The sequence below is a fragment of the Lepidochelys kempii genome, chromosome 19 (genome assembly GCF_965140265.1).
Source record: "Lepidochelys kempii isolate rLepKem1 chromosome 19, rLepKem1.hap2, whole genome shotgun sequence".
NCBI lineage: Eukaryota > Metazoa > Chordata > Testudines > Cheloniidae > Lepidochelys > Lepidochelys kempii.
Window position 1 is genome coordinate 11,725,398 of NC_133274.1, and position 22,514 is coordinate 11,747,911.

Here is a 22,514-nt window from a genome sequence, read left to right on the forward strand (position 1 = left end):
TGGCTCCACGCAGCTCTCGCCTGCAGGCACCACCCAGCTGGCAGAGCCCCGTGGCTCCCCTGCCTAGGAGCTGGACCTGGTGCTGGCCGCTTCCGGGGTGCAGCGCGGTGTCGGAACAGGACTATCCCGCCTTAGCTGGGCAGCACTGCCGACAGGACTTTTAACAGCCCCCCCGCCAGCCATGTTATAAAAGCTCCACTGCCCACCTGGGCCACAACAACTTTTTTCTGCATATAAAAGCCAGGGCCGGCGGTAGGGAGCAGTAGGCAAGGCTATTGCCTAGGGCCCCACACCACAGGGGCCCCCCGCAAAGCTAAGTTGCTCAGGCTTCGACTTCAGCCCCAGGAGGCAGGGCTCAGGGCCCCGAGCTTCAGCCTCGCATGGCAGGGCTTCGGCTTTCTGTCCTGGGCCCCAGCGAGTCTAACAGTGGCCTGGTTTGGCGGCCCCCCCTGAAACCTGTTCGCGGCCCCCACAGTGGGCCCCGGACCCCTGTTTGAGAACCACTGTTCTAGAGCACAGGGGAAGGAGACGTGGATATAACACTCTAGAGCGTGGCACCAGAGCGCTGTGTTCCAGAACACCTAATGCAGGGGGCTGAGATGTGGACACTGCATTCTAGAACGCCATGCTGGGTGTGGGTGAAATGGACACTACACTCCAGAGCAATTGCTCTGTCTCCCCCTCGAAGGAGAGCAATGAGTACAGACCTTCCAGCGGTTCCCGCACTCGTTACACAGCACGAACGTTGTCATGGGTTCATCGGCGCTACGCGTCTGGACCTATGGAGAAAACCAGTCATGCAGACTCAACGGGGAGCATGGAAGTGTCTGCTTTGATTCCTTCTAACTTCCAGGCTCTGAGGGAGTGGACATTGGGGATGGAGGAGGAAGGGAATTCTTGCAGATGGAATGAGAACCGCCCCGGACCTTCCCCAAAACTCAGTCCCCCACCAAACCACAAACCAGTTCCCATATCTGAAAAGTTCCTTTTATCTTCTCCTCCTTCCCTGTTATTTCGGATCGTGCTGCCCAAGCTGCCTCTGCTCCTCCCTGCGTCTCAGCCCCAGGCAGAAGCAGGAAGTAGTGGATATCCCACAGGAAAGTACGATCCTCCCCTAAATTCCAGCCCAGCCTTGCAGGCGCAAGAGGCCTGGATAAGGTCTTGTGCTTTGGGGTGGTACGGCTGAACCTCCAGGAGCCACCTCCCCCACAAGGAAACAGATGCAGTCCAGGGGTTGAGTGGCATGAGGGGCAATGGGCCTGACTGGAAGCCTCTGGTCTTCCGCGGGTCTCTGGGCTAATCCTCCTAAGGTTGCAGGGACATAACTCGTCACAGTAAAGTAGAATCCTGGTTGGAAGGTCCCAAATTTCTCTGGACTATCAGACGAGCAAGACTCGAAGGCAAGAAAGTCGATGGGGAAGGAGACCAGCTTGGAGACCTTTAGAGAGGGAGGTCTGGCAATGGGGATTCAGGTAAGCAGGACCCCACTGTATTTCCAGGTGGCTAAGAGCCCTTAGCTGGCTGTGGTTTGATGGCCCTTGGCATTTGCTGAACCTGCTGCAAGTCGGAGTGGGCTAGCCAAGTTCTCCACACTGACCCTGGAGTGGGTGGAACGTTCCCTGCAGGTGGGACTGGCACCAAAGCCATTGCTCTGGGCTGGAGGCCCCCTGCCCAAGGTGCCCACCTGGTTGTAAGTGCAATTCTTCTTTTTGCACTTGCCGCACTGGAAAAGGTCCGTGGTTGTGCCCCCGGTCTTCGCCATCTGATGCTCCCGGATGGCTTCTAGAGTCATGGCGTTCCTCAGCTCCTTCAGTTCATCACTCGCCATTTCCTGCAATGGGTCACAGTACCCAGGTCAGAGCTACAGAGGCCAACAGGTATTTCTACTCGCATCATTTTCTTACTCCCAGGTTCCCAGAGTCTCTGGAGGAGCTTCTCTCCAGTGCACGCACACACAGACAAGCACACGCAAACAGGTCCACCTGCCATCTCTGCATCTGAAATCAGATGGGAATCTTCTTACAATCCACCAGCAGCACGACCTCACTGAGGGCCTGTGCAAGTGTGAGACCAAGAGAGTTGGCTGGGCCGAGACCTCTCACTCCTGACACGTGACGTTCCCTGCTATCCCAGTCCTGGGTCCCCACGTCCCCTTCCCAATGCACCCCTGCTGCTGTCCCAGTCCTGCAAGCTTCCCCACAGCTCTGCCCACGTACCTCCAACCCAAGGTGCAGCCACGTGCTGCTATTCCAGCCTTGGGCTCCTCACGCACGGCTTGGCTGATGCTCCTCATTCCTGTCCTCCGGCGTCCTTGCTATTCCAGCCCTGAGCTCTGCTGATGCCCCACAACTCTGACCTGAAGCCCCCCTGCTATTCCAGCCCTGGGCTTGCCCCACAGCTCTGCCAATGCCCCTGAACCCTACCTTGCAGCCCCCAACCCCCACTATTCCGGCCTTGTGACACTCCTGGGCAGAGAAAGCAAACTACACTTGGATTTTGCAGCATGTACAATGGGGACTAGGCTATGACAATGGGCCTTGTTTCCACCGGATGTGGGATTTCCAGCCCGAGCTCCAGAGGGGGTGCTTCACATATTCTTTGGCCACCTCATCCCCACCCTGCAACTGTCCTCGATCTACATGGGGGATGCCGCGGAGCAACGTGGAAAACTCACTCACCGCTTCTGGCAGGCTGCCTCCGCCAGACTCAGTGATGCTGCGTGTGACGTGCTGCCTTGGCCTCCCTGCTCTTACGACAAGCCTACAGCACCTCCAGTGCCCCTGGGCCTGCAGCCTCCCGTGTCAGCAGCTTCCTGCCCTACTGCTAAGCTCTGCCCGATTCCCACCAGCAATCGCGCAGACGGAAATGATCTCTCACGGACCCAATTCTTCTCCGAGTCAGTCACCGGGCATCCCCCTCCCTTCACACCTCCCACCCCGTTACTCACCTCTGCAGTCATCCTAGCAATGAGGCTGGGGGAGATGGCTCCATTCAGCACATTCCTCCGCAGGTTGGGGTTCTTGGGGTCCTTCAGGTTACTGATCCTGCTTCTCACGCGGTTGCGGTACTTCATGTCGGTGCTCTTCAGCTCCTGGAAGATATGTGGCACCGTCAAGGAATAAGAGCCCAAGGATGACAGGACACCGCAGCGGTGGGTTATGAATGTACAGGTATCAGTGGATACCCTTAGAGGGGCCCATCTGGGCTTTGGGACACCCAGAGAACCAGGCCACACTCTGGGGTTTCGTGGGAACATCTTCCAAAGTTTCTACCTCCCTAGGTTTTGCTTTCAACGTTTGGATTCAAACAAACCCTAGAACTCAGGCAAAGCTCTTCAGCTTCCTGTAGCTTTGATGCCAAGCCCTGGCTGGACCCCAGGCTCTCTAGGAAACAGACCCAGAGTTGCCTTCATTAAACCTGGCCTGAGACTTGAGTTTGTATTGGAGACCAGTGATTTTGGGGCTGGCCCTGCTCCTGTTGAAATCATGAATGTTTTGCCAGCAGGATCCAGTCCTCCCTCTTCTCACTAATCTCTTTTCTATTACATGGTAGCTTCCCTGTAAGGTACAGGTGCAGGGCAGGGCAGGCCACTTAACCTCCCCTTCACCTTGCTGAAGCTGAAATGGAATGCTACACTGCATTGCACCGTTCAGCCACAAGGTGGCGATGTGCAGAACATACCTCATCTGAGCTCCAGCCCGCCGGTGCATTAATGCAGTGGTTCTCAACCAGGGGTCCGGGGCCCCCTGGAGGGCCGCAAGCAGGTTTCCGGGAGTCCGCCAAGCATGGCCAGTGTTAGACTAGCTGGGGCCCAGGGCAGAAAGCCCAAGTCTCACCGCATGGGGCTGAAGTCCGGGGCCCTGAGCCCTGCCACATGGGGCTGAAGTCCGGGGCCCTGAGCCCTGCCACATGGGGCTGAAGCCGAAACCTGAGCAATGTACCTTTGTGGGGGCCCCTGAAGCACAGGACGACTCCCACTGACTACAGTGAGAGTTCTGGGGGCACAGGAGTAACCCACTTGTGTGTGACATGCCCCCCTGTAGGTTTATGGGTCTGGCTACGCTGCAATCAGAGGCGTGAGTGCAGCATGTGTAGACAGACCCGAGCCAGCCTTGATCAAAGCTAGCTGAGTAACAACAGGAGCGAAGCCCCAGCAGCCTGGGTAGTGGCCTGGGTATGTACCTCCTGCCACATCCATGCTGCCACGGCTTCCCTCCTGCTGTTACTCGAGTGAAGCTAGCTTGGGTGAGTCTACAGGTGCTGTAGCCACCTCCCAGATGCAGTGGAGACCTACCGGGTGCCTGCTTAGAGCGCCACACAGTCACCATCAGCGGGGGCACCCGAGCTGGCTCCCCTCGTTATAAAAGAGAGGGGCCAGCTGGCAGGGTGGCAGGGCATTCTCTGCGGGGGCTCCAAGACTCTGGATCTTGCTCTGAAACAGCCTGCCTTTGGGCACACAGCAAGATTCTCCTGCTGGAGAGGGCTGAGGGTAAGCGAAGAAGGGGAGGGAAGGAGCCTGCGGAGGTGTCTGGCCGGCTGCGTCTCTGTCGAAATGATGCTGGGGTTTATCGTTTTGTTAGCGGTGCATTCGGACCTCCGGACCCCGGGACAGGCATCGGCTGTTGTTAAATTTACATCTAGCTAAATGCAGTGGGGGAGATTCTAAGTTCCAGCCCCACCAACAGGCCAAGAGGGGCAGGGCTACCCTTGGATTCAGGCTCGGTCCCCAGTAGCAAGGCAGGCAAACCGAACCACCGCCCAGCCAGCCAAAGGATATGATCTTCGATTTCAGAGGCCATCTTGTCACAGTTGACTCCAAACTGTTTGTAATCATCTAAAGCGGGGGAGAGCGAGAGAGAGGAGGGTGAACACACTTCAGAACCCAGAGAACGTGCCGAAAGGTACAACAGGCTTCATCAAAGCAGCATTCAAAGAAACCACTAATTATCGGCATAACAAGTTTGACACCGAAACCGAATTCCTTCAGATTGATTTGTATCCCCTCTGTTGATTACTGCAGGGATGCCTGCAAACCACTGGGCCATACCCACCTGTTTGTTAGTGCAGGGTCGCTTGTGAGCAGCAAACGATAAATGATTATCGTAGGCTTATTCACAAGTACCGTGCAGGTTCATTATTGGAGGGTTGCTTATGCACTCCAGGCCACGCTCACTGGTTTGTTATTGCAGGGTTGCTCTGAGAAGTGCTGACCCGCTGGCTGTGAAACAGTTGGCTTGTTTTAAACACACACAGCAAACAACACAGCGTTTGCAGTTTGCACAGAGATGTAAGAAAGGAGCCAGTAGGTTAAATTTCGGTCCTACCAGCAGTGAGGGGTGTCCCTTCAAACCCACGGCACATCGAAAGGCATGACCTGGTGGAAGCCGATTGAGTTACACCCAGGAGAAATTTGGCCGTGTGGGTTTTTTGCAATGAGCAACTAAACCAATCATCAAAACCGCCAAAGCGCCCAGCAGTGACTGGCTCCTATTCCGGTCACAATCCCAGCCCTTGTTCCTGCTCTGCCTCCACCCAGCGAAAGGGATGCCTCAAAATCAGTCCGCCCTGTGAGCTGCCCCAGGTGACGGCCCCTTCCCAACCCCAGCCCCCTCTCACCATCCATTTTCAGGGCAGCCGAGATCATCTCGACGCACTTGTCCCGGACCGAGTCTCCCGTGAGGTAGCAGGACGCCAGGAAGCAGATGGTCGGTGCGAACGTGGGGCTCGAGGGGCTGCTGGGAGTCTTGGGGGTCTCGGGTTTGGATTTGGCACTGTTGGGTCTGGAGAGAACAGACAGGCTGTCACACCAGGAAGCCACAAGACAAGGCACCTTTCTTGCTAGCCCTAACCAGAGGAGGGGCTCCCGGCACAACCCAAAGCATCTTCACCTGCAAGGGATCCCCCTGTGTGACACTTACCTCACTTCCCAGGAGCCTCTCTACCCCATACTGGCTACCTGTAGCCCCCAGGTACTGCTCCCCTCCATGCGGGCAGAGGGAGCGTCTTCAGACCTCCAAGCCCCACGGCCCCTCCATTCCATGCTGTGATGGGGCTGTCTCCACAGCACTAACCCCCCTGCAAACTCCATCCAGCCCACACTGGCCTGGGGATGTCTCCTGACTGTTCTCCCGCTCTTCTGCTCATGGACCTTGGAAAGATCCATTCATCGTGGGTATTTACCCCCACTCCCTTACAAGCTGAGCACCTCACCGTCTGGAATGTATCTGTCCTCCCTACACCTTTCTCGGATCTAGGCCTAAGTGACTTGCCCAAGGTCACATGGGCAATCTGTGGCAGACAAGGACTTGAACCTAGCTATCCTGAATCCCAAGCTACTGCTCTAAGCATTGGACCTCTGATAGTGGCTGGCCTCCAGCGTCATCTCCACGAGGCTTTCCCACCCTCCCCTACCTTTCCTCTTTGCCATCACTGGAGTTCTTCCGAGAGCCAGGGGGAGAGGCAGCTGGGTTGGAGCCTGTAGAGGGCCTCCTGGAATCAAAACAGGGAGAGGCAACAGTGCATGTGATGCCAGCAGAGAGAGCGGAGGAGCAAGGGCTGAGGTTCTTCTGGGGATCCCAGCAATAGATCTGTAACGTGCTTGGACACCACGGTGATGGGCATGGTCTAAGCACCAAGGACAGAGATGGTCAGGGATGAGATCGGCTGGTGGGATATCAAACGCTCAGAGCTAACGGCCTGCTCCAACCTCCTCCGAACGCAGCGGGTGTCTTTCCATTGACTTGCATTGGCGTTGGCTCAAGCCCTCGGTGTGCAAACGCCCAAGTGCATTGTGGGATCTGAGGTGACAGCCCTCTACGGCCAGCACGCGATGCCTTCCAAGCCCTCGGTGAAGGGCGTTTGGTCTCTTGGGGCATGTCTGCATTGTAAATAAACACCCGCAGCTGCCCCGTGTCAGCTGACTTGGACTTACAAGGCTCGGCTGCAGGGCTATAAAATTGCAGTGTAGACATCTGGGCTTGGCTTGGAGCCCAGGCTCTGGGATACTCCCCCAACACCCGGGCTCCAGCCAGAGCCCAAATGTCTGCACCGCAATCTAACAGCCCCACAGCCCCAGCCAGCTGACATGGGCGAGCTGCAGGTGTTTACATTGACACAGTATAGACATACCCCTGGGGATAATGCCCAGGGCCATTTCAGACAATGCTGAAAGAGAGGGATACAGGTCATGGACGCCCCAACTCTGCAAAGCCAGTGTGATGTTTACTGCCTCCTGCTGGCTGAGAGCCTCGCTCTGCCATGACAGACGGAGCCCCCTGGGGGAATCAGCACGTCATGACTTTCATCACGGCTTCCCTGCCTCCTCCACTTCTTTCTAGGCTTCTGCCTGGTGCCCAGCGACATGGTATCCAAGAACCTTCGAACAAGGAACCTCCATCCAGATGTCCTCTAACTCACTCTACCCACTCCAGTTCTGGAGCCACGACCTGTCCCGGCTAGGGCAGAGTGACCAGCTGGCGCACAGAGCTCCATCACGCACTGGGGACAGGCATCCCCTGCATTGGACCTCAGAATCCCACCTTCCTTCTCCTGCAATAGACCCCCCGGGAGGACAAGAAGTTCTGGAGGTAGGATAAGACGTAAAGGGCGTAATCTGCAGCAAGGGAGATTTAGTTTGGACACTAGGAAGAACTTTCTAACGGCAAGGGGAGTTAAGCTCTGTAACCGGCTTCCCGGCCAGGTTGTGGAATCCCCATCATTGGAATTATTCAAGAACAGGTTAGACAAACCCCTGTCAGGGCTGGTCTAGGTTTACTTGGCCCTGCTTCTGCGCAGGGGGCTGGACTTGATGACCTCTCGAGGTCCCTTCCAGCCCTGCCTTTGTCTGATTCTAGGGTTCTAGGAGGGAACAGGGTGAGATCCCAGCCGTTAGAGGGCTGGCTGGAGGAATGAGCCTCCCCCTTACCTTTCCACCGATGGTCTCTTCTGAGGGGAGGAAGAGGAGGAGGAAGCGGTGATGGTGGAAGATCTTGAGTCTGTAGAGTCTCTCCTGAAAGAGAAGCGGGGGAGGAAGGGCCATGTCCTAAAGTGCAGAGAACAGGGGTTCAGGAGGGAAACACCCACAGAACCAGGGGGCACACAGGGCCTGGTAATCCTTAAAGAGGGCATTTACTGGTGAACGGGGCATCCTGTCCAGGGATTGCAAGAGGGCATTAAGAGAAGGCGGGTCACTGCCATGTGGAGGAGGTGGTGGCAGATGGAAGATGCCTTGTTTTGAGCTGGGCATGCCACTCTTCCAAAGACAGAGAAGCAAAATGTGCCACAATCCAGCCACAAAACACCTACCTCTCTTTCTTGCCGTCCAAGTGCGACTTTTTCGAGGTGGCGGGAAGGGCTCTGCAGTTGCTGGTCTCCCTTCGTAGGGAAAAAACACAGAGAGGAGAGAGATTAGCTCAGCTGAGATCCTGGCACAAAGCCCCCAAGCCCTCTCTGCTGACAGCTGTGTTGGCATGACCAGCTGCCCAGGGGCATGTGCCAACTGCAGTGGCATGTCTTCCCCAGTGGAACAGGTCACCGGTCATCCACCCTCCTCCCCCGACCCAGTCAGCCTTCTGCAAACACAGCGGGTTCATCACACCACCTATTCACCCCTCTTGCAACTGGAGAATTCAAGCATAAAGGGAACCCTTATGCCAGACCCCCAGTCATTAGTGTCACCTAGCGGTTAGAGCAAAAGGCCTGTAAGTCAGGACTCCTGGGTTCTGTTCCCAGCTCTGAGGGGGAGTACGGTGTAATGGTTTGAGCGGGGGCCTGGCAGACCGAACTCCTGTGTTTCTGAAGATATAATTATTGTATTGAGACTTGTAAAGCATAAGAATAACTCAAAACATCCAAATTCATAGATATGAAGGCCAGAAGGGACCTCGTCAGACCTCCTGCGTTACATAGGCCAGAGAACCTCACCCTGTCATTTCCGCACAAGCTACAGCAGATCTTTTAGAAAGACATCCAGTCTCGACCTTGGGACTGCAGGGAATGGAAAAATCCACCTTTTCCTGCATAATTAATGAGCCAAATTCTGGCCCTCTTCCCTCCTAAGCTTAGAAGACCCTTCAAGCAACAAAAGCACCACGGTGAGTTGCACAGAATGAGAAGCCGCACCCGGAGCAGGGATCTGATCGTAGCAGCTGGCTGCTCTCTCTGTACAGAACCCAGCCCAAACCCCAGATCCGACCCTGGCTTCGGCAGAATTCTGAAACGGGATCCAGCTCCGAGCTTCCCAACTAGCTTGTGTTTCTATAACCGGCCAAACCCTAGGCCCCGTTCTGGAAGCCCTTCAGAGTTTTGCATCCGTCAAGAATCTGGCTCCAAATCTTTGTGGGTCTAGAAATACCTGACAGCGCCAGTTGCTGCTGCTGAGGCCTTTCGCCTGTTGTAATCCTGCCCTAAACTCATGGCGGTTTGGGAGGCGAGTGGCCAGGCCACGTCTGAGATATTGCCACTGGACATAACGTGGGTCGCGCGATTATCTGTCCCCACAGTGCTTTACAGAAGGCACAGCTCGGAGCAGTCTCAACAGCCCTGCTACAGGCCAAACACCGATTATAAACCCTCGGGTAACTGCTGAATTGCATCACTCACACTTGATGAATGGGTCTCAGTAACAGCACTGAGAATAGTATAGTGATGCAGCCTGCCTTCTAGGCACTGCTGCCTAGTGGCCAGAGCACTGAACTGGGACTCAGAGGACCTGGGTTCTACTCCTGGCTCTGCCACTGGCCAGCTGGGTAATCTCGGACAAGTCAGAGTGCTCGGTGCCTCAGTTTCCCCATCTTTAAAATGGTGATACTGACCTCCTTTGCAAAAGCACTTGGTGCTCTACTGAGGAAAGGTGCTAGATAAAAGAGCCAGGTTCTGTTATGCGTTCACACAGGTATAAAGGCTTGGTGTCTGCAGACCGTGTTATCAGCTCTGATGCTGGAGGACTCTGGGGTTCTATTCCCAACTCTGTCACTGACTCACTGTCGGTTTGATCTAAGACCTTGGAAGACAAGAGGAGTCATTTCCGTCCACCGCAAGCCCTGTGTGACTTTATTCGCATTGCCCCTGCCCTGTAAGTGCTGCTCCACAAATAAAGGATCTGCAGGCACATAAGCAAGTACCTGTCTGGCTTGGAGTCTGCAGAATGACTCTTTGGGGTTGCCGTGTGAGAGCCGGACTTGCTGGATTTCCTGGGGAGAGAGGGGGTTCAGGGAGAGGGGTTTCTGCTCTTCCGCACAGTTCTATTTTTAGTACATCAGATTTCCGCCCCCTCCCCCTTATTTTTGTCTTATAAACCGTCCTCAAGCCCTAGACAAGAAATGAAAAAGAAAGTGAGCTACCCCCTTCATTTCGCTGTCTTCTCCACTTTCCTTCCCCTGAAAGCTTCCCTATCTTTCAACTAAGGGCTATGTCTACACACAAACTCACTGTGTGGCAGGCTGGGGTGTGAATCTACAACACTAGCTGGCCACCATGCACTAAATGCTCCCTGGTGCGCCCTGATCTACTCTCGTTTGAAAAGCTGAGTCAAGGTCCTCGATTTCAAACACATCCAAGTCCTGGGCTGTTCAGGTGTGTGGTTTTGGTTCAGCCAAATCAATGAACTCCAAATCTAGCTCCCAGCTCTGATTTCATGCACATGATCCCCTCCCTCAACAGAAACCTTCAGTAATTTGGAGACCGCTCTCCCTTTCTCCTCACTCTCATTTTAACCTGGGTTTATTTCCTTTTGTTATGTTATTTTTTTTTAAACACACACTTCTCCCGCTTGTGCCACCATGATTTGCTGGGGGAAGGCGCACGTTTTCACGAGGATTTTTACACCACGGCTACGTTCGGGGGTAGAAACGGCTGCAGTGGCCTGAATTGGAATTGGGCGGCTCTAGCTGAAATATACAACGGCGGGTATGCCATAGGTGTCCACACCCATCAGGCTGAAAAAAAATTGCACGCCACCATGTCTTCCCCTCACCCGGATCCAAGCAATAAGGAGGATGCTGGGGAGTTTACCTGTCCTGTTTCTGATCCGATGAATGTTTCTTCAAGCCAGGAAGAGGGCCCACTGCCTTATGATTGGGAAAGTCCCTTTAAAAGAAGGGGAAAAAATGCAGCAAATTACTAACTCCTAAAGGATAAAGGGATGAGCCATTAAGAAGCTAGAGGCCAAATCCTAATTCCATTCAGTTCTGTCGCTGACTTCAGTGGGTCCAAAGGGATGACTTGCAGGAAGGCTACACCTAGCTGGAAAAAAGGGATGGATTTGTAGATGCCACATGGTGAGCAGAGAGGCAGGATGGTCCAGTGGTTAGCGTACTTGCCCATGACTTGGGAGACCTGGGTTCAATGCCTTACACTATCATAAACTTCCTGTGTGACCTTGGGGCCAGTCACTTATGCCCTAATTCCCCAAAGGTATTGAGGCACATAACTCCTATTGACATGGGCTGGGCTCCCTGGCCAGACTGTATGTCCCATAATGCACCACAGCCAGGAACTCCCCTGAAATCAATGGGAGTTAAGTGTCGCAATACCCTTGAGGATCTGGGCCTTAGGCTGCTGAGTGGACTCCCATGATGCACCACCTGCCCTCTCCAAAAGAGGAGATTGGTGCATCATGGAAGATGTAGTCTGACACATGACTATTATCTATCTTGGCCATTTATATGGCCCCCATCACAGTTGTACTGGAGCATCTCACAGTCCTTAATGTATTTTCCTTCACACCTTCCCTGGGAGGCAGGTCAGTGCGGGTTCCTCTGTTTTACAAGTGGGGACTGAAACCCAAAGAGGATCAATGGGAGTTAGGTGCCTAAATACCTTTGAGGATCCGACCCTTTGCCTCTATCTGCCTCAACAGCCTGACCAGTGATTACTCCTATGCCTTGGCTAACTGACTGATTTATTATTATCGTTGTTTCCTATCACCAGGGCATGGCTACTGCTTACCAAAACCTGACAGTCTAAGAACCTCAGGGGCCAGCTCATACCTTTCTTTGTGCTTTTCCTTGTGCTTCTCAGCGGGGCTTTTGCAGCGTTTCACTGGATGGGAATTCGCCCCTTCAGGCTGCCAGCTGGGAAAGTCGAGACTTTTTTCTTTTTTATTCTTTTGCCCTTCCAGAGCCTTCTCTCTCTTCGGGGTCCCCGAGGACTCTAAGGAGAACAGATCAGGTTGTCACCCAGACGTTGACTGAAACTAAAATGTGAGGGGGCGGGAGGGGCACTGTTATTCACCAAGCTAGTAATAATTTCATACTGGCCGGAAAAAAACAACCACCACGAGCACTTGGCTTGGGGAAATTCAATCAGTGGCCCACTTGGGCATTCAGGGCAGTGTTATCAAGGGCCAGGTTCAGATCTCCCTTCTATCAATTTTCCGCCTTTATTGCTCCACTGATTTTAGTGGCATCACTCCTGATTTACATCATTCTCAATGACAGCAGACTCCGGACCCATATGCAGCCCACAGAATCCAAGCCTCTGCTACCAGGGGACTTGGTGGCCCAGAAGATTAGTGCATTAGACTGTTATCTTTTGAGACTTGGGTCCAAATGACCGCTGGGTCCAGGCCATCGACTAGAGAAGAGGTCATTCGTTTCTGGTCAGGATTGCACTGACAGGGATTATGTAGAGTTCTGGGATTGGAATATCAAGCAGCTCAGGCTTGAGGTGCAGGGCATGGGGAACCAGGACTGGACCAGCAAAGAGAGATGCAGGTCAGGGTTGAGTTGCATTCGCTGGCAGAACTTGCATGTGGACCTACGACTTGCAACAGCATGGAGGGTTTCCATGGTGAGCAGGAGGGGCCAGTGGTCTTCGAACACAGGAGACCGGGGGTGAATTTCCTGCTCTGCCGTGGACTTCCTGTGAGATCGTGGGCACTCATGTAGCCTCTCTGTGCCTCAGCTTCCCCTCGCTAATAGCACCGGCCTGCCTCACAGGTGGAGTGTGAGGATAAAATCATTAAAGATAGGCAGCGCTTTGGGATCTACTGATGAAAAGTGTTATATAGGATATAGGCATTACTGTGATTAGTGGGTGCACGGACAGAGCTGCCCTGAAAGTCAGGACCAGGTACAGGAGTGTCACTTAAACACAACCTGCCCACTCTGCACATGGCTCTGTCCAGATCTTCTCACCAATAAGCCACCTAATGACCCTTCTGCCAAATTAAAACCAACAGCCAGGCCCATTAGCTGTTTGTATCCCAGGGAGTAAAGAGACCCTAAGGACTGTGTAGAATCAAAGGGCCTCAGAGGTTTCGGGGCCAGTTAGCATTTTACTCGTGAGGCTGAAGCAGCCTCAGGATCTCTCACCTAGCAGACGTTTCCAGTTCCTGATGAGGATTTTCGCCAGGGCCACCACCTCTTCGTCCGAGCACTGCTTCCGGACAGTGTTGACGGCCACGCCGATTCTCGTGGACTGGGAACACACATGGATGTTTGTTTATTATTAAGCAGATCAAAGAAGGAGGCAGAACAGAGAGGAAAGGTAGCCCGGTGGTTAACACACTAACCTGCTGCAGACTCCCTGTGTGATCTTGGGTAAATCACTTAACCGCTCTGTGCCTTGGTTTCCTCATCTGTACAATGGGCATAATAGAGCTGCCCTACCTCCCAAGGTGTGGTGATGAGGTGCTCAAATATTACAGCAATGGGGGCCATGTCAGTACCTTGGCTAGATGGGACAAGGACTATCTTTTTGTTTTGTGTTTGTACAGCACCTAGCGTAGTGAGACCCTGGTCCATGACTGGGGTTCTTAGGTGCGACAATAATACAAATAATAAATAAATATTAATAAATACAATTATGGATGGATAGAAACTGGTATGGCTCCTCTTCCCCCTGCTCCTCTGGTGTGGGGCCAAGGGAATACATCAGGAAAGTTCATGACAGCAGGCTCTTACAGCCCCCTGCTTTCCCAGGTGGAGGAAGGACCCAGAGAGGGGACAGGACTACAGCAAAGGACAATCACAGCTCGCTTTTGAAATCATCTCGAGAGAACAAGTGACATGGTGGGACCCTCCCTACCGCTAGCAAGAGCGGTCGTTTAGGAGCTGGTCTGATAACCTGACAGGTCCCTCGCAGTCTGACCCAACGTTTTATTTAAAAAGCCTCTTAAAGGAAATGGCTGGAGCTCAAGTGGTTTGAACGTCTCTCCCATTAGACATTGGGCAGCCCAGCTTACACATCTCATCTCTGGGTGGGTTGTCAGCCACGGGGATCGAACCTGGGACCTCTCAATAAGGCCCTGCTCCCTCAGCCCAGGCTGTAGCAGGCTTGGCAAGCTCTAGCTGGCCTAGCCACAACAGGAGGGGGGCAAAGAGCCACACCAAGTGCTTGTAACATACTTTGAATTCCATGTTACCTCCCCCGTGTACTGCCCCTTCTTCAGATCCAAGTAACCCATTATATGCTGGAGTTATGCGCCTCCCTCTCTTCCACCCACTCCCCCTCACCTGCAGCAGCTCGATGGTCATAGTGTAGCCGTTCAGTTCTTTCAGCAGATCAAGAGCTCCGTCCTAGGTCAAACAGAAGCTGCAGTGAGCCCTGAAACACCAGCGTGGACAACCACCCCCTGGAAACAGCCTTTGCATCGCAGGGTGCCGAAGGGGTGATGGGAACAGAGGCATCATGTCCAAAACCCTGTTCTAAACTGCCCTCCCTTGGCCAAACTGTGCCCCGCAGCGACACCCCTGCCGCTTCACGGAGAGCAGAACTGGTGCAACGGAGAGAAGAATGCATTACTTGATCACCGGAGCACCCACAGGTGCTGACTGAGATCTGGGCGCTGCACAGACACGGAGCGAGAGACAACCCCAAAGAGCGCAGAGAAGCCAGAAAAAAGGGTGGGAGAAAGAAAGGTCCCAAAGGTGCTGATATAGCCCAGTCACTACGTTAAACGGACTTAAATAAGGTTCCGGGCTTGGTTTGCCAAGACCTTCGCCTGCTTAGTGCCATGGCAAACGAGCCATTCAAAATCCTTGGAACTTTCTGGTAAAGATGCCCAAAAGAAGGAAAAACCGTTAAAGCACTGGAAACAGCCAGTATTAAATAAGGGCTTCCATTTTAACAGCATCCCTTGTTCCCTTTCCCGTGAGCTGGAGAGAATTTTTAGAAAGGAAAAATGCCTCGTCTGGCATTAAAGATGGCATTAACTGTCCCTTGGGAAAAGAGAAGATGTTTGTTGAGATGGGCTGGAACTGGCCTTGCTGCTGCTGCTAAGGCCCAATCTCGTTTTCGAGCAGACACCGCAAGACAAACACATGCAAGACAAGAACAGCAAAGGTAGAAAATGCAGGGTCTGTCTGTGGGGTTGACTTTCTCTCGCTGGAGAAATGCAGGCACAGTGCATGAGACCTGGGACCGAGGCCCAGAGAGACGAAGCAACTGGCCCAAGCTCATCTAGGGAGACTGCAACCGAGATGGGACTTAATCCAGATGAAGCGCCTTAACCACAAGGCCATCCTCCCTTAAAATGCCCGGGTCTTTGAAACCCGCCATAGATTGACCCCAGCTTATCTCATCGGCCTTGTGCCAAATTCTTTTGCTAGCTACACCAGCATACGCCCAGAGCGACTCTGGAAGCCAGCGGCCTGACTTTGCGTTTATGCTAGCATAACAGAGCAACAGTTGCTCTCTTGTCTCTATTCTCCTCAGTCCAGGAGAAGAAGGATCGCCCAGCGGTGAGGACACTAACCTTAGGGGTGGGAGGTCCTATTCAATTCCTTACTTTGCCACCGATTTCCTGTGTGACCTTGGGCAAGTCACTTGGTTTCTGTGCCTCAATTTCCCCACCTGTACAACAGGGATAAGAGCACTTCCCTGACTCCCAGGGCGCTGGGGCGGTGAGGAGAACTGCTAGGCAGCTCTCCAACACCACTTTCTACAAGTCATTACCCTCTGATCCCACTGACGGTTACCAAAAGAAACTACACCATTTGCTCAAGAAACTCCCTGAAAAAGCACAAGAACAAATCCGCACAGACACACCCCTGGAATACCGACCTGGGGTATTCTATCTGCTACCCAAGATCCATAAACCTGGAAATCCTGGGCGCCCCATCATCTCAGGCATTGGCACCCTGACAGCAGGATTGTCTGGCTATGTAGACTCCCTCCTCAGGCCCTACGCTACCAGCACTCCCAGCTACCTTCGAGACACCACTGATTTCCTGAGGAAACTACAATCCATCGGTGATCTTCCTGAAAACACCATCCTGGTCACTATGGATGTAGAAGCCCTCTACACCAACATTCCACACAAAGATGGACTACAAGCCGTCAGGAACAGTATCCCTGATAATGTCACAGCAAACCTGGTGGCTGAACTTTGTGACTTTGTCCTCACCCATAACTATTTCACATTTGGGGACAATGTATACCTTCAAATCAGCGGCACTGCTATGGGTACCCACATGGCCCCACAGTATGCCAACATTTTTATGGCTGACTTAGAACAACGCTTCCTCAGCTCTCGTCCCCTAATGCCCCTACTCTACCTGCACTATATTGATGACATCTTCATCATCTGGACCCATGGAAAAGAAGCCCTTGAGGAATTCCACCATGATTTCAACAATTTCCATCCCACCATCCACCTCAGCCTGGACCTGTCCACACAAGAGATCCACTTCCTGGACGCCACGGTGCTAATAAGCGATGGTCACATAAACACCACCCTATACCGGAAACCTACGGACCGCTATTCCTATCTACATGCCTCCAGCTTTCATCCAGACCACACCACACGATCCATTGTCTACAGCCAAGCTCTACGATACAACCGCATTTGCTCCAACCCCTCAGACAGAGACACACACCTACAAGATCTCTATCAAGCATTCTTACAACTACAATACCCACCTGCTGAAGTGCAGAAACAGATTGACAGAGCCAGAAGAGTACCCAGAAGTCACCTACTACAGGACAGGCCCAACAAAGAAAATAACAGAAGGCCACTAACCGTCACCTTCAGTCCCCAACTAAAACCTCTCCAACACATCATCAGGGATCTACAACCTATCCTGAAGGACGACCCATCACTCTCACAGATCTTGGGAGACAGGTCAGTTCTAGCTTACAGACAGCCCCCCGACCTGAAGCAAATACTCACCAGCAACCACACACCGCACAACAGAACCACTATCCCAGGAACCTATCCTTGCAACAAAGCCCGTTGCCAACTGTGTCCATATATCTATTCAGGGGACACCATCATAGGGCCTAATCACATCAGCCACACTATCAGAGGCTCGTTCACCTGCACATCTACCAATGTGATATATGCCATCGTGTGCCAGCAACGCCCCTCTGCCATGTACATTGGACAAACTGGACAGTCTCTACGTAAAAGAATAAATGGACACAAATCAGACGTCAAGAATTATAACATTCAAAAATCAGTTGGAGAACACTTCAATCTCTTTGGTCACTCGATTACAAACCTAAAAGTTGCAATTCTTCAACAACAAAAATTCAAAAACAGACTCCAACGAGAGACTGCTGAATTGGAATTAATTTGCAAACTGGATAAAAAAACTTGAATAGAGACTGGGAGTGGATGGGTCATTACACAAAGTAAAACTATTTCCCCATGTTTATTCCATCCCCCACCCCCCACTGTTCCTCAGACGTTCTTGTCAACTGCTGGAAATGGCCCACCTTGATTATCGCTACAAAAGGTCGTTCCCCCTCTCCCCCCCGCTCTCCTGCTGGTAATAGCTCACCTTAAGTGATCACTCTCGTTACAGTCTGTACGGTAACACCCATTGTTTCATGTTCTCTATGTATATAAATCTCCCCACTGCATTTTCCACTGAATGCATCCAATGAAGTGAGCTGTAGCTCACGAAAGCTTATGCTCAAATAAATTTGTTAGTCTCTAAGGTGCCACAAGTACTCCTTTTCTTTTTACCTTAAAGATGGTGAAGCGCTCAGATGCTCCAGGAATCGGGGACAGATAAGTACCATAGCCAGACAGATACCACTTTTGGTATCCCGTTCACTGATTTTGGTGAGATAGCCTTCATCTCGACAGCTACTGCCACCTGGAGAACCTCGATGATCTCACTGCCCCATTGACCTTCCCTCTCATTTCAATTCTCAGCTGAGAACCTCTCTCTTCCCTTGACCTAGAGTTCTTAAGTTCTTTTTTCTTGCCATGAGTTACCAACGTAAAATTATTTTAGTTCTAGTTTACATGGAAGATGAAGGTTAAAGTAAGAGGTCAGATCCCCAGCTGGTGTCAATTGGCACAGCTCCATTAAAGTCAACAGAGCAACACTGATTTACACCAACTGTGAATCTTGCCCAGGGTGTATAAAACCACCAATCACTCATTTTGGCTGATAGGACAGGTCTTCCCAGTAGACCATATGTACTCACACGATACATGCATCTTGCAGCTATTCCTGTGAAATTACCCGCTCAAGAGAAGCGAGAGGGAAAGGTTAAAATGTCTCTCTATTATCCGACCGCCATGAGTCAAAAGAAAACAAAAACGTTGACCCACATTTTTTAAAAAACTCTTTTTTTCATTATCATTTTTTATTTCCTGACAGGGGGAGGTCACGGTCAGAGGCAGATGAAAAGGAGGTTCGGTCTTCTCCAGTTTCTGCGCGCTCTCTCAGCCCGGCCAAAGTGCGGAAACGCATCTGCTTTGGATTTGTACTGTAAAGCATCTCCAACAGGCCCCAGCCCCTCCCGACCTTAACTGCGGAGACCTGGCCAGGATCGAGGGAGACCCCGGTAGGCGACTCTAGGCAGCACCGAGAGCCAGAGGACAGACCAACGGGGCTTGTCTGTGTTCAGGAGTCTCAATATGAGAATCCCCTGGATAGTCACAACAGCAGAGTCCTGGCTCTTCTCTACACGTGGACCGTCACACATGGAAAGGCAGAAGAGTACGGATACTGGCAGCAGAGCAAGAGGAGAGGAACGGACTGGCACCAGATTGCATCTCAGTGTGTATCTTGGTCCCACCCCAGCTTTCTGAGAGTACAAGGCAGCTGCTGACACGAAACTCCAGGCTGATACAGCAACTGCTGCGATCTGATTACAAACTTGGATTCAGCTAGGCAGGCTCCATAGGGGGTGTTCAGTGAGACCCAGCAAGCCAAATCCTGCTGTCAGTTACACCGGTGCCATCTGTTGTTATAACTGGGGCTACAGATTTACCCACACTGTGAGCTCAACTGTCAAAAAATACATGGAAGTTCGTGAGATGTCACCCTAACCGCTGTAATAGCAAATGTCAATGGGAAAAGGCACCAGAGGGAGACAGAAAGATTGAATTAGTCCAAACAAAAAGGCCCCATGACAAAACTCAAGGACTGTGTTCAGATTGTGCCTGGTAAACAAGCTAAGCGTGGGACCAGAAGTCAGTGAACCAACTCAGTGTGTCAGAAACCAAGCCGAATGGGTGGATGAAATAATAAGAGGATGAGCTATTCTGCCCACAGCTCCCTTGAGGGATCCTTTAAAAAAAAAAAAAGATTTGAGACTTTGGGAGAAAAATTGGCCACCCTGGCTCCCACCCTCACCATCCCCCTGGACTTCCATCACCCTGATCCTGAGAGATGTCCTGACCAGAGCGGGCCAGAGAGAGGGACCCAAACACCACCTGGGATCTGAGACTTTGTCTCTCTTCCCCCACATCACGTGTCCTTTTCCTTCCCCACCTTATTTCTTCTCTGTCCCATCCCCCTCCTTTTTAATTCTGTCTAATAAGTCTCTGGCTTAGCTAGAAGCCAAGACTGTAGTTTGCTGTAAGCCTGTGACCAGGGAGAAGCAACTAAAAGCAACGCCCTAAACAGCCCGATGCTGGTACCATTTCCCAGGTCTCATACACTGTGCCTGCATTTCTCCAGCGAGAGAAAGTCAACCCCACAGACAGACCCTGCATTTTCTACTTTTGCTGTTCTTGTCTTGCATGTGTTTGTCTTGTGGTGTCTCCTCGAAAACGAGATCGGGCCTTAGCAGCAGCAGCAAGGCCAGTTCCAGCCCATCTCAACAAACATCTTCTCTTTTCCCAAGGGACAGTTAATGCCATCTTTAATGCCAGACGAGGCATTTTTCCTTTCTAAAAACTCTCTCCAGCTCATGGGAAAGGGAACAAGGGATGCTGTTAAAATGGAAGCCCTTATTTAATACTGGCTGTTTCCACCGCTTTAACAGTTTTTCCTTCTTTTGGGCATCTTTACCAGAAAGTTCCAAGGATTTTGAATGGCTCGTTTGCCATGGCACTAAGCAGGAGGAAGTCTTGGCAAACCAAGCCCGGAATCTTATTTAAGTCTGTTTAATGTAGTGACTGGGCTATATCAGCACCTTTGGGACATCGATTCTATCTGAATCCAACACATCCCAGGGGTGGGGATGGTGTAATGGGCAGAAGAATTTGGCCCGAATGCTTTCCACCACCGTCTCCAAACCGGGAGGCCCAGCTTTCAGCCGGTACAGAGCACTGGTTTCCAGTTCAAATGCTCCCCACAGAAATGGTCACCTAGGGCGGTGTGGAATTGAGATGGAGGGAGAAAAAAAACCCAATAAACTAAAAATAAAGACACTGAAGCAAGGCGGCCTTGGGAGTGCCAGGTCTTTAAACTGTCTGACAAGGCCCGCTGAGACTGGAAAGGCAGGCATCTCAGGTTCAGTGCTTACGGTTATCTGAATAATGTGTGGGGGGGGGAGGTTTATTATACGCTGGGGGCAGCCGCTTTGGTAAGAGAGCGCTTGCAGCACACCCCTCAGCAACCCGGCGGCTCCATTTAGAAAGATCTATTCTGCCAGGTCTCCGACAGCCCCCACCCCAAGCCCTGCCCACGTTCCCAGTGCTACAGTGCGAGGCAGTTATGGGTCATAGCTCAGGACACCAGGCCTCATCTAGCTGTGGTTGTTGCACTAAACTCGGGGCTAAATATAGCAAGTCCCAGTCCTCACCTCAGGTCAGTGGGATTTCATTCCCCGCTATTTTTAGCCCCCCGTCTACATGCATGTGGATATAAACACAGCTCCCAGGTGCTGCTGTAGAGAAGAGCACAGTGAATGGGGGCGGCCCGCGGGAACAGCACAGGAAATCCACAAACCCGGCATGGCACGGGGCCCAGCTCTGCACGGCTTCCTTCGACCCTGCTGCAGAGTCTGGGGGCAGGGGAGGAGCAAGGGATGGGCCAGTGGATCCTCCTCCTGAATAGATCCATGAGCAGTGCCCCTCACTGGGTTACTCCAGCATGTTTCTGCACCTCTGAGGCTGCAGTACCAGGCACAGAGCATGACTCTGCTCCATCACATTCATGGCAACCCTAGATGCCCCGGTAGCCTACTGCAGACTCAGCCTGGGGTAAAATGTGAGCGGCATGGTAAGGTGGCAGGGGGGTTGGATAAAGGGTAGGAAGTCCCGGGGGGCAGTCAGGGGACAGGGAGCAGGGGGCGGTTGAATAGGACGGGGAGCGGGGGGGCTGGATAGGGGGTGGGGTCCCGGGGGGGTTAGGGGAGGAGGTGTGCATAGGGGTCGGGGCAGTCAGGGGACAGGGAGCAGAGGGGGTTGGATAGGGGGTGGGGTCCCAGGAGGGGGTGGTCAGGAGACAAGGAGCAAGGGGGGTTGGATGGGTCGGGAGTTCTGACGGAGGCAGTCGGGGGCGGGAAGTGGGAGGGGGTGGATAGGGGGCGGGGGCCAGGCTGTTTGGGGAGGCACAGCCTTCCCTACCCGGCCCTCCATACAGTTTTGCAACCCTGATGTGGCCCTCAGGCCAAAAAGTTTGCCCACCCCTGCTCTAGAGGAATGCCAGGTTCTGAACACTGACAAGGTGACCGGGATGTAATGTCCTTCGCCAGCATGCTTGCCCCCCTAAAAGCCACCCAAGAGGTAATGAGTTTCCCTACAAAAGCAGCCTGTGTTTAGCTGTTACACCTTTTCAACTACACTGCTGCTTCTCCAGGTTAGCTTGTGAGGTCTTGTGCCCCAGGGCCGAATTCCCCACTGCCTTGCCCCCCACGTGACAGACACAGCTGTGCAAAACAAGTGCACACACTGGGTGCAAAACGCTACCAGGGTCAATGAATGGGAATGGCTGCTTGGGCAGAGTTTTGTGCCCTGATTGATTGGTGCCATATGACAACCCAAGGTGCAAAGTTATGGAGAATCAGGCCCTTTGTGTCTCAGTGAATTGCAAATGAGCCGGCAGTTCAAAGCACTGCTGACAAGTTAGGACGGCAGTCGTGCTGAGCTAAGTTAGGTCTTCGTCCTGTGTTAGTGGTAAAGAGCGTCCTTGTAGCAGTGTTGGTCCCAGGATATCAGCGACGAGGGGGGGTGAGGTAATCTCTTTTATTGGACCAGCTTCTATTGGTGAGAGACAAGCTTTCGAGCTTACACAGCACTGAAGAAAAATTCCTTTTAAGCTCCAAAGGTTGTTTCTCTCACCAGCAGAAGCTGGTCCAAGAACAGATATTACCTCCCTCACCTTGTCTCTTAGTGGTAAAGAAGCAACCTTCTCCGAACACTGAACGAGGAACTTTTA

At 52.5% G+C, this 22,514-nt stretch overlaps 1 protein-coding gene across 4 annotated transcripts in view; it reads right to left on the minus strand.

Moving 5' to 3' along the window:
- The window catches only part of TCEA3 (transcription elongation factor A3), a 29,998-nt gene that overhangs the window by 3,144 nt on the left and 4,340 nt on the right, over positions 1-22,514 (minus strand). The window contains exons 2-14 of one of the 4 annotated variants that reach the window (XM_073317924.1): positions 14,457-14,519; positions 13,314-13,419; positions 11,988-12,150; positions 11,011-11,085; positions 10,122-10,190; positions 8,305-8,373; positions 7,925-8,008; positions 6,412-6,489; positions 5,617-5,780; positions 4,773-4,834; positions 2,948-3,097; positions 1,685-1,831; positions 708-779 (exon numbers count right to left, since the gene is read on the minus strand). In XM_073317924.1, the coding sequence (XP_073174025.1) occupies positions 708-779; positions 1,685-1,831; positions 2,948-3,097; positions 4,773-4,834; positions 5,617-5,780; positions 6,412-6,489; positions 7,925-8,008; positions 8,305-8,373; positions 10,122-10,190; positions 11,011-11,085; positions 11,988-12,150; positions 13,314-13,419; positions 14,457-14,519 (1,302 nt within the window). Of the gene's footprint in view, positions 1-707; positions 780-1,684; positions 1,832-2,947; positions 3,098-4,772; positions 4,835-5,616; positions 5,781-6,411; positions 6,490-7,924; positions 8,042-8,304; positions 8,374-10,121; positions 10,191-11,010; positions 11,086-11,987; positions 12,151-13,313; positions 13,420-14,456; positions 14,520-22,514 lie in introns of all 4 variants that reach the window. The other 3 variants (XM_073317923.1, XM_073317927.1, XM_073317926.1) reach the window with 3 other exon arrangements.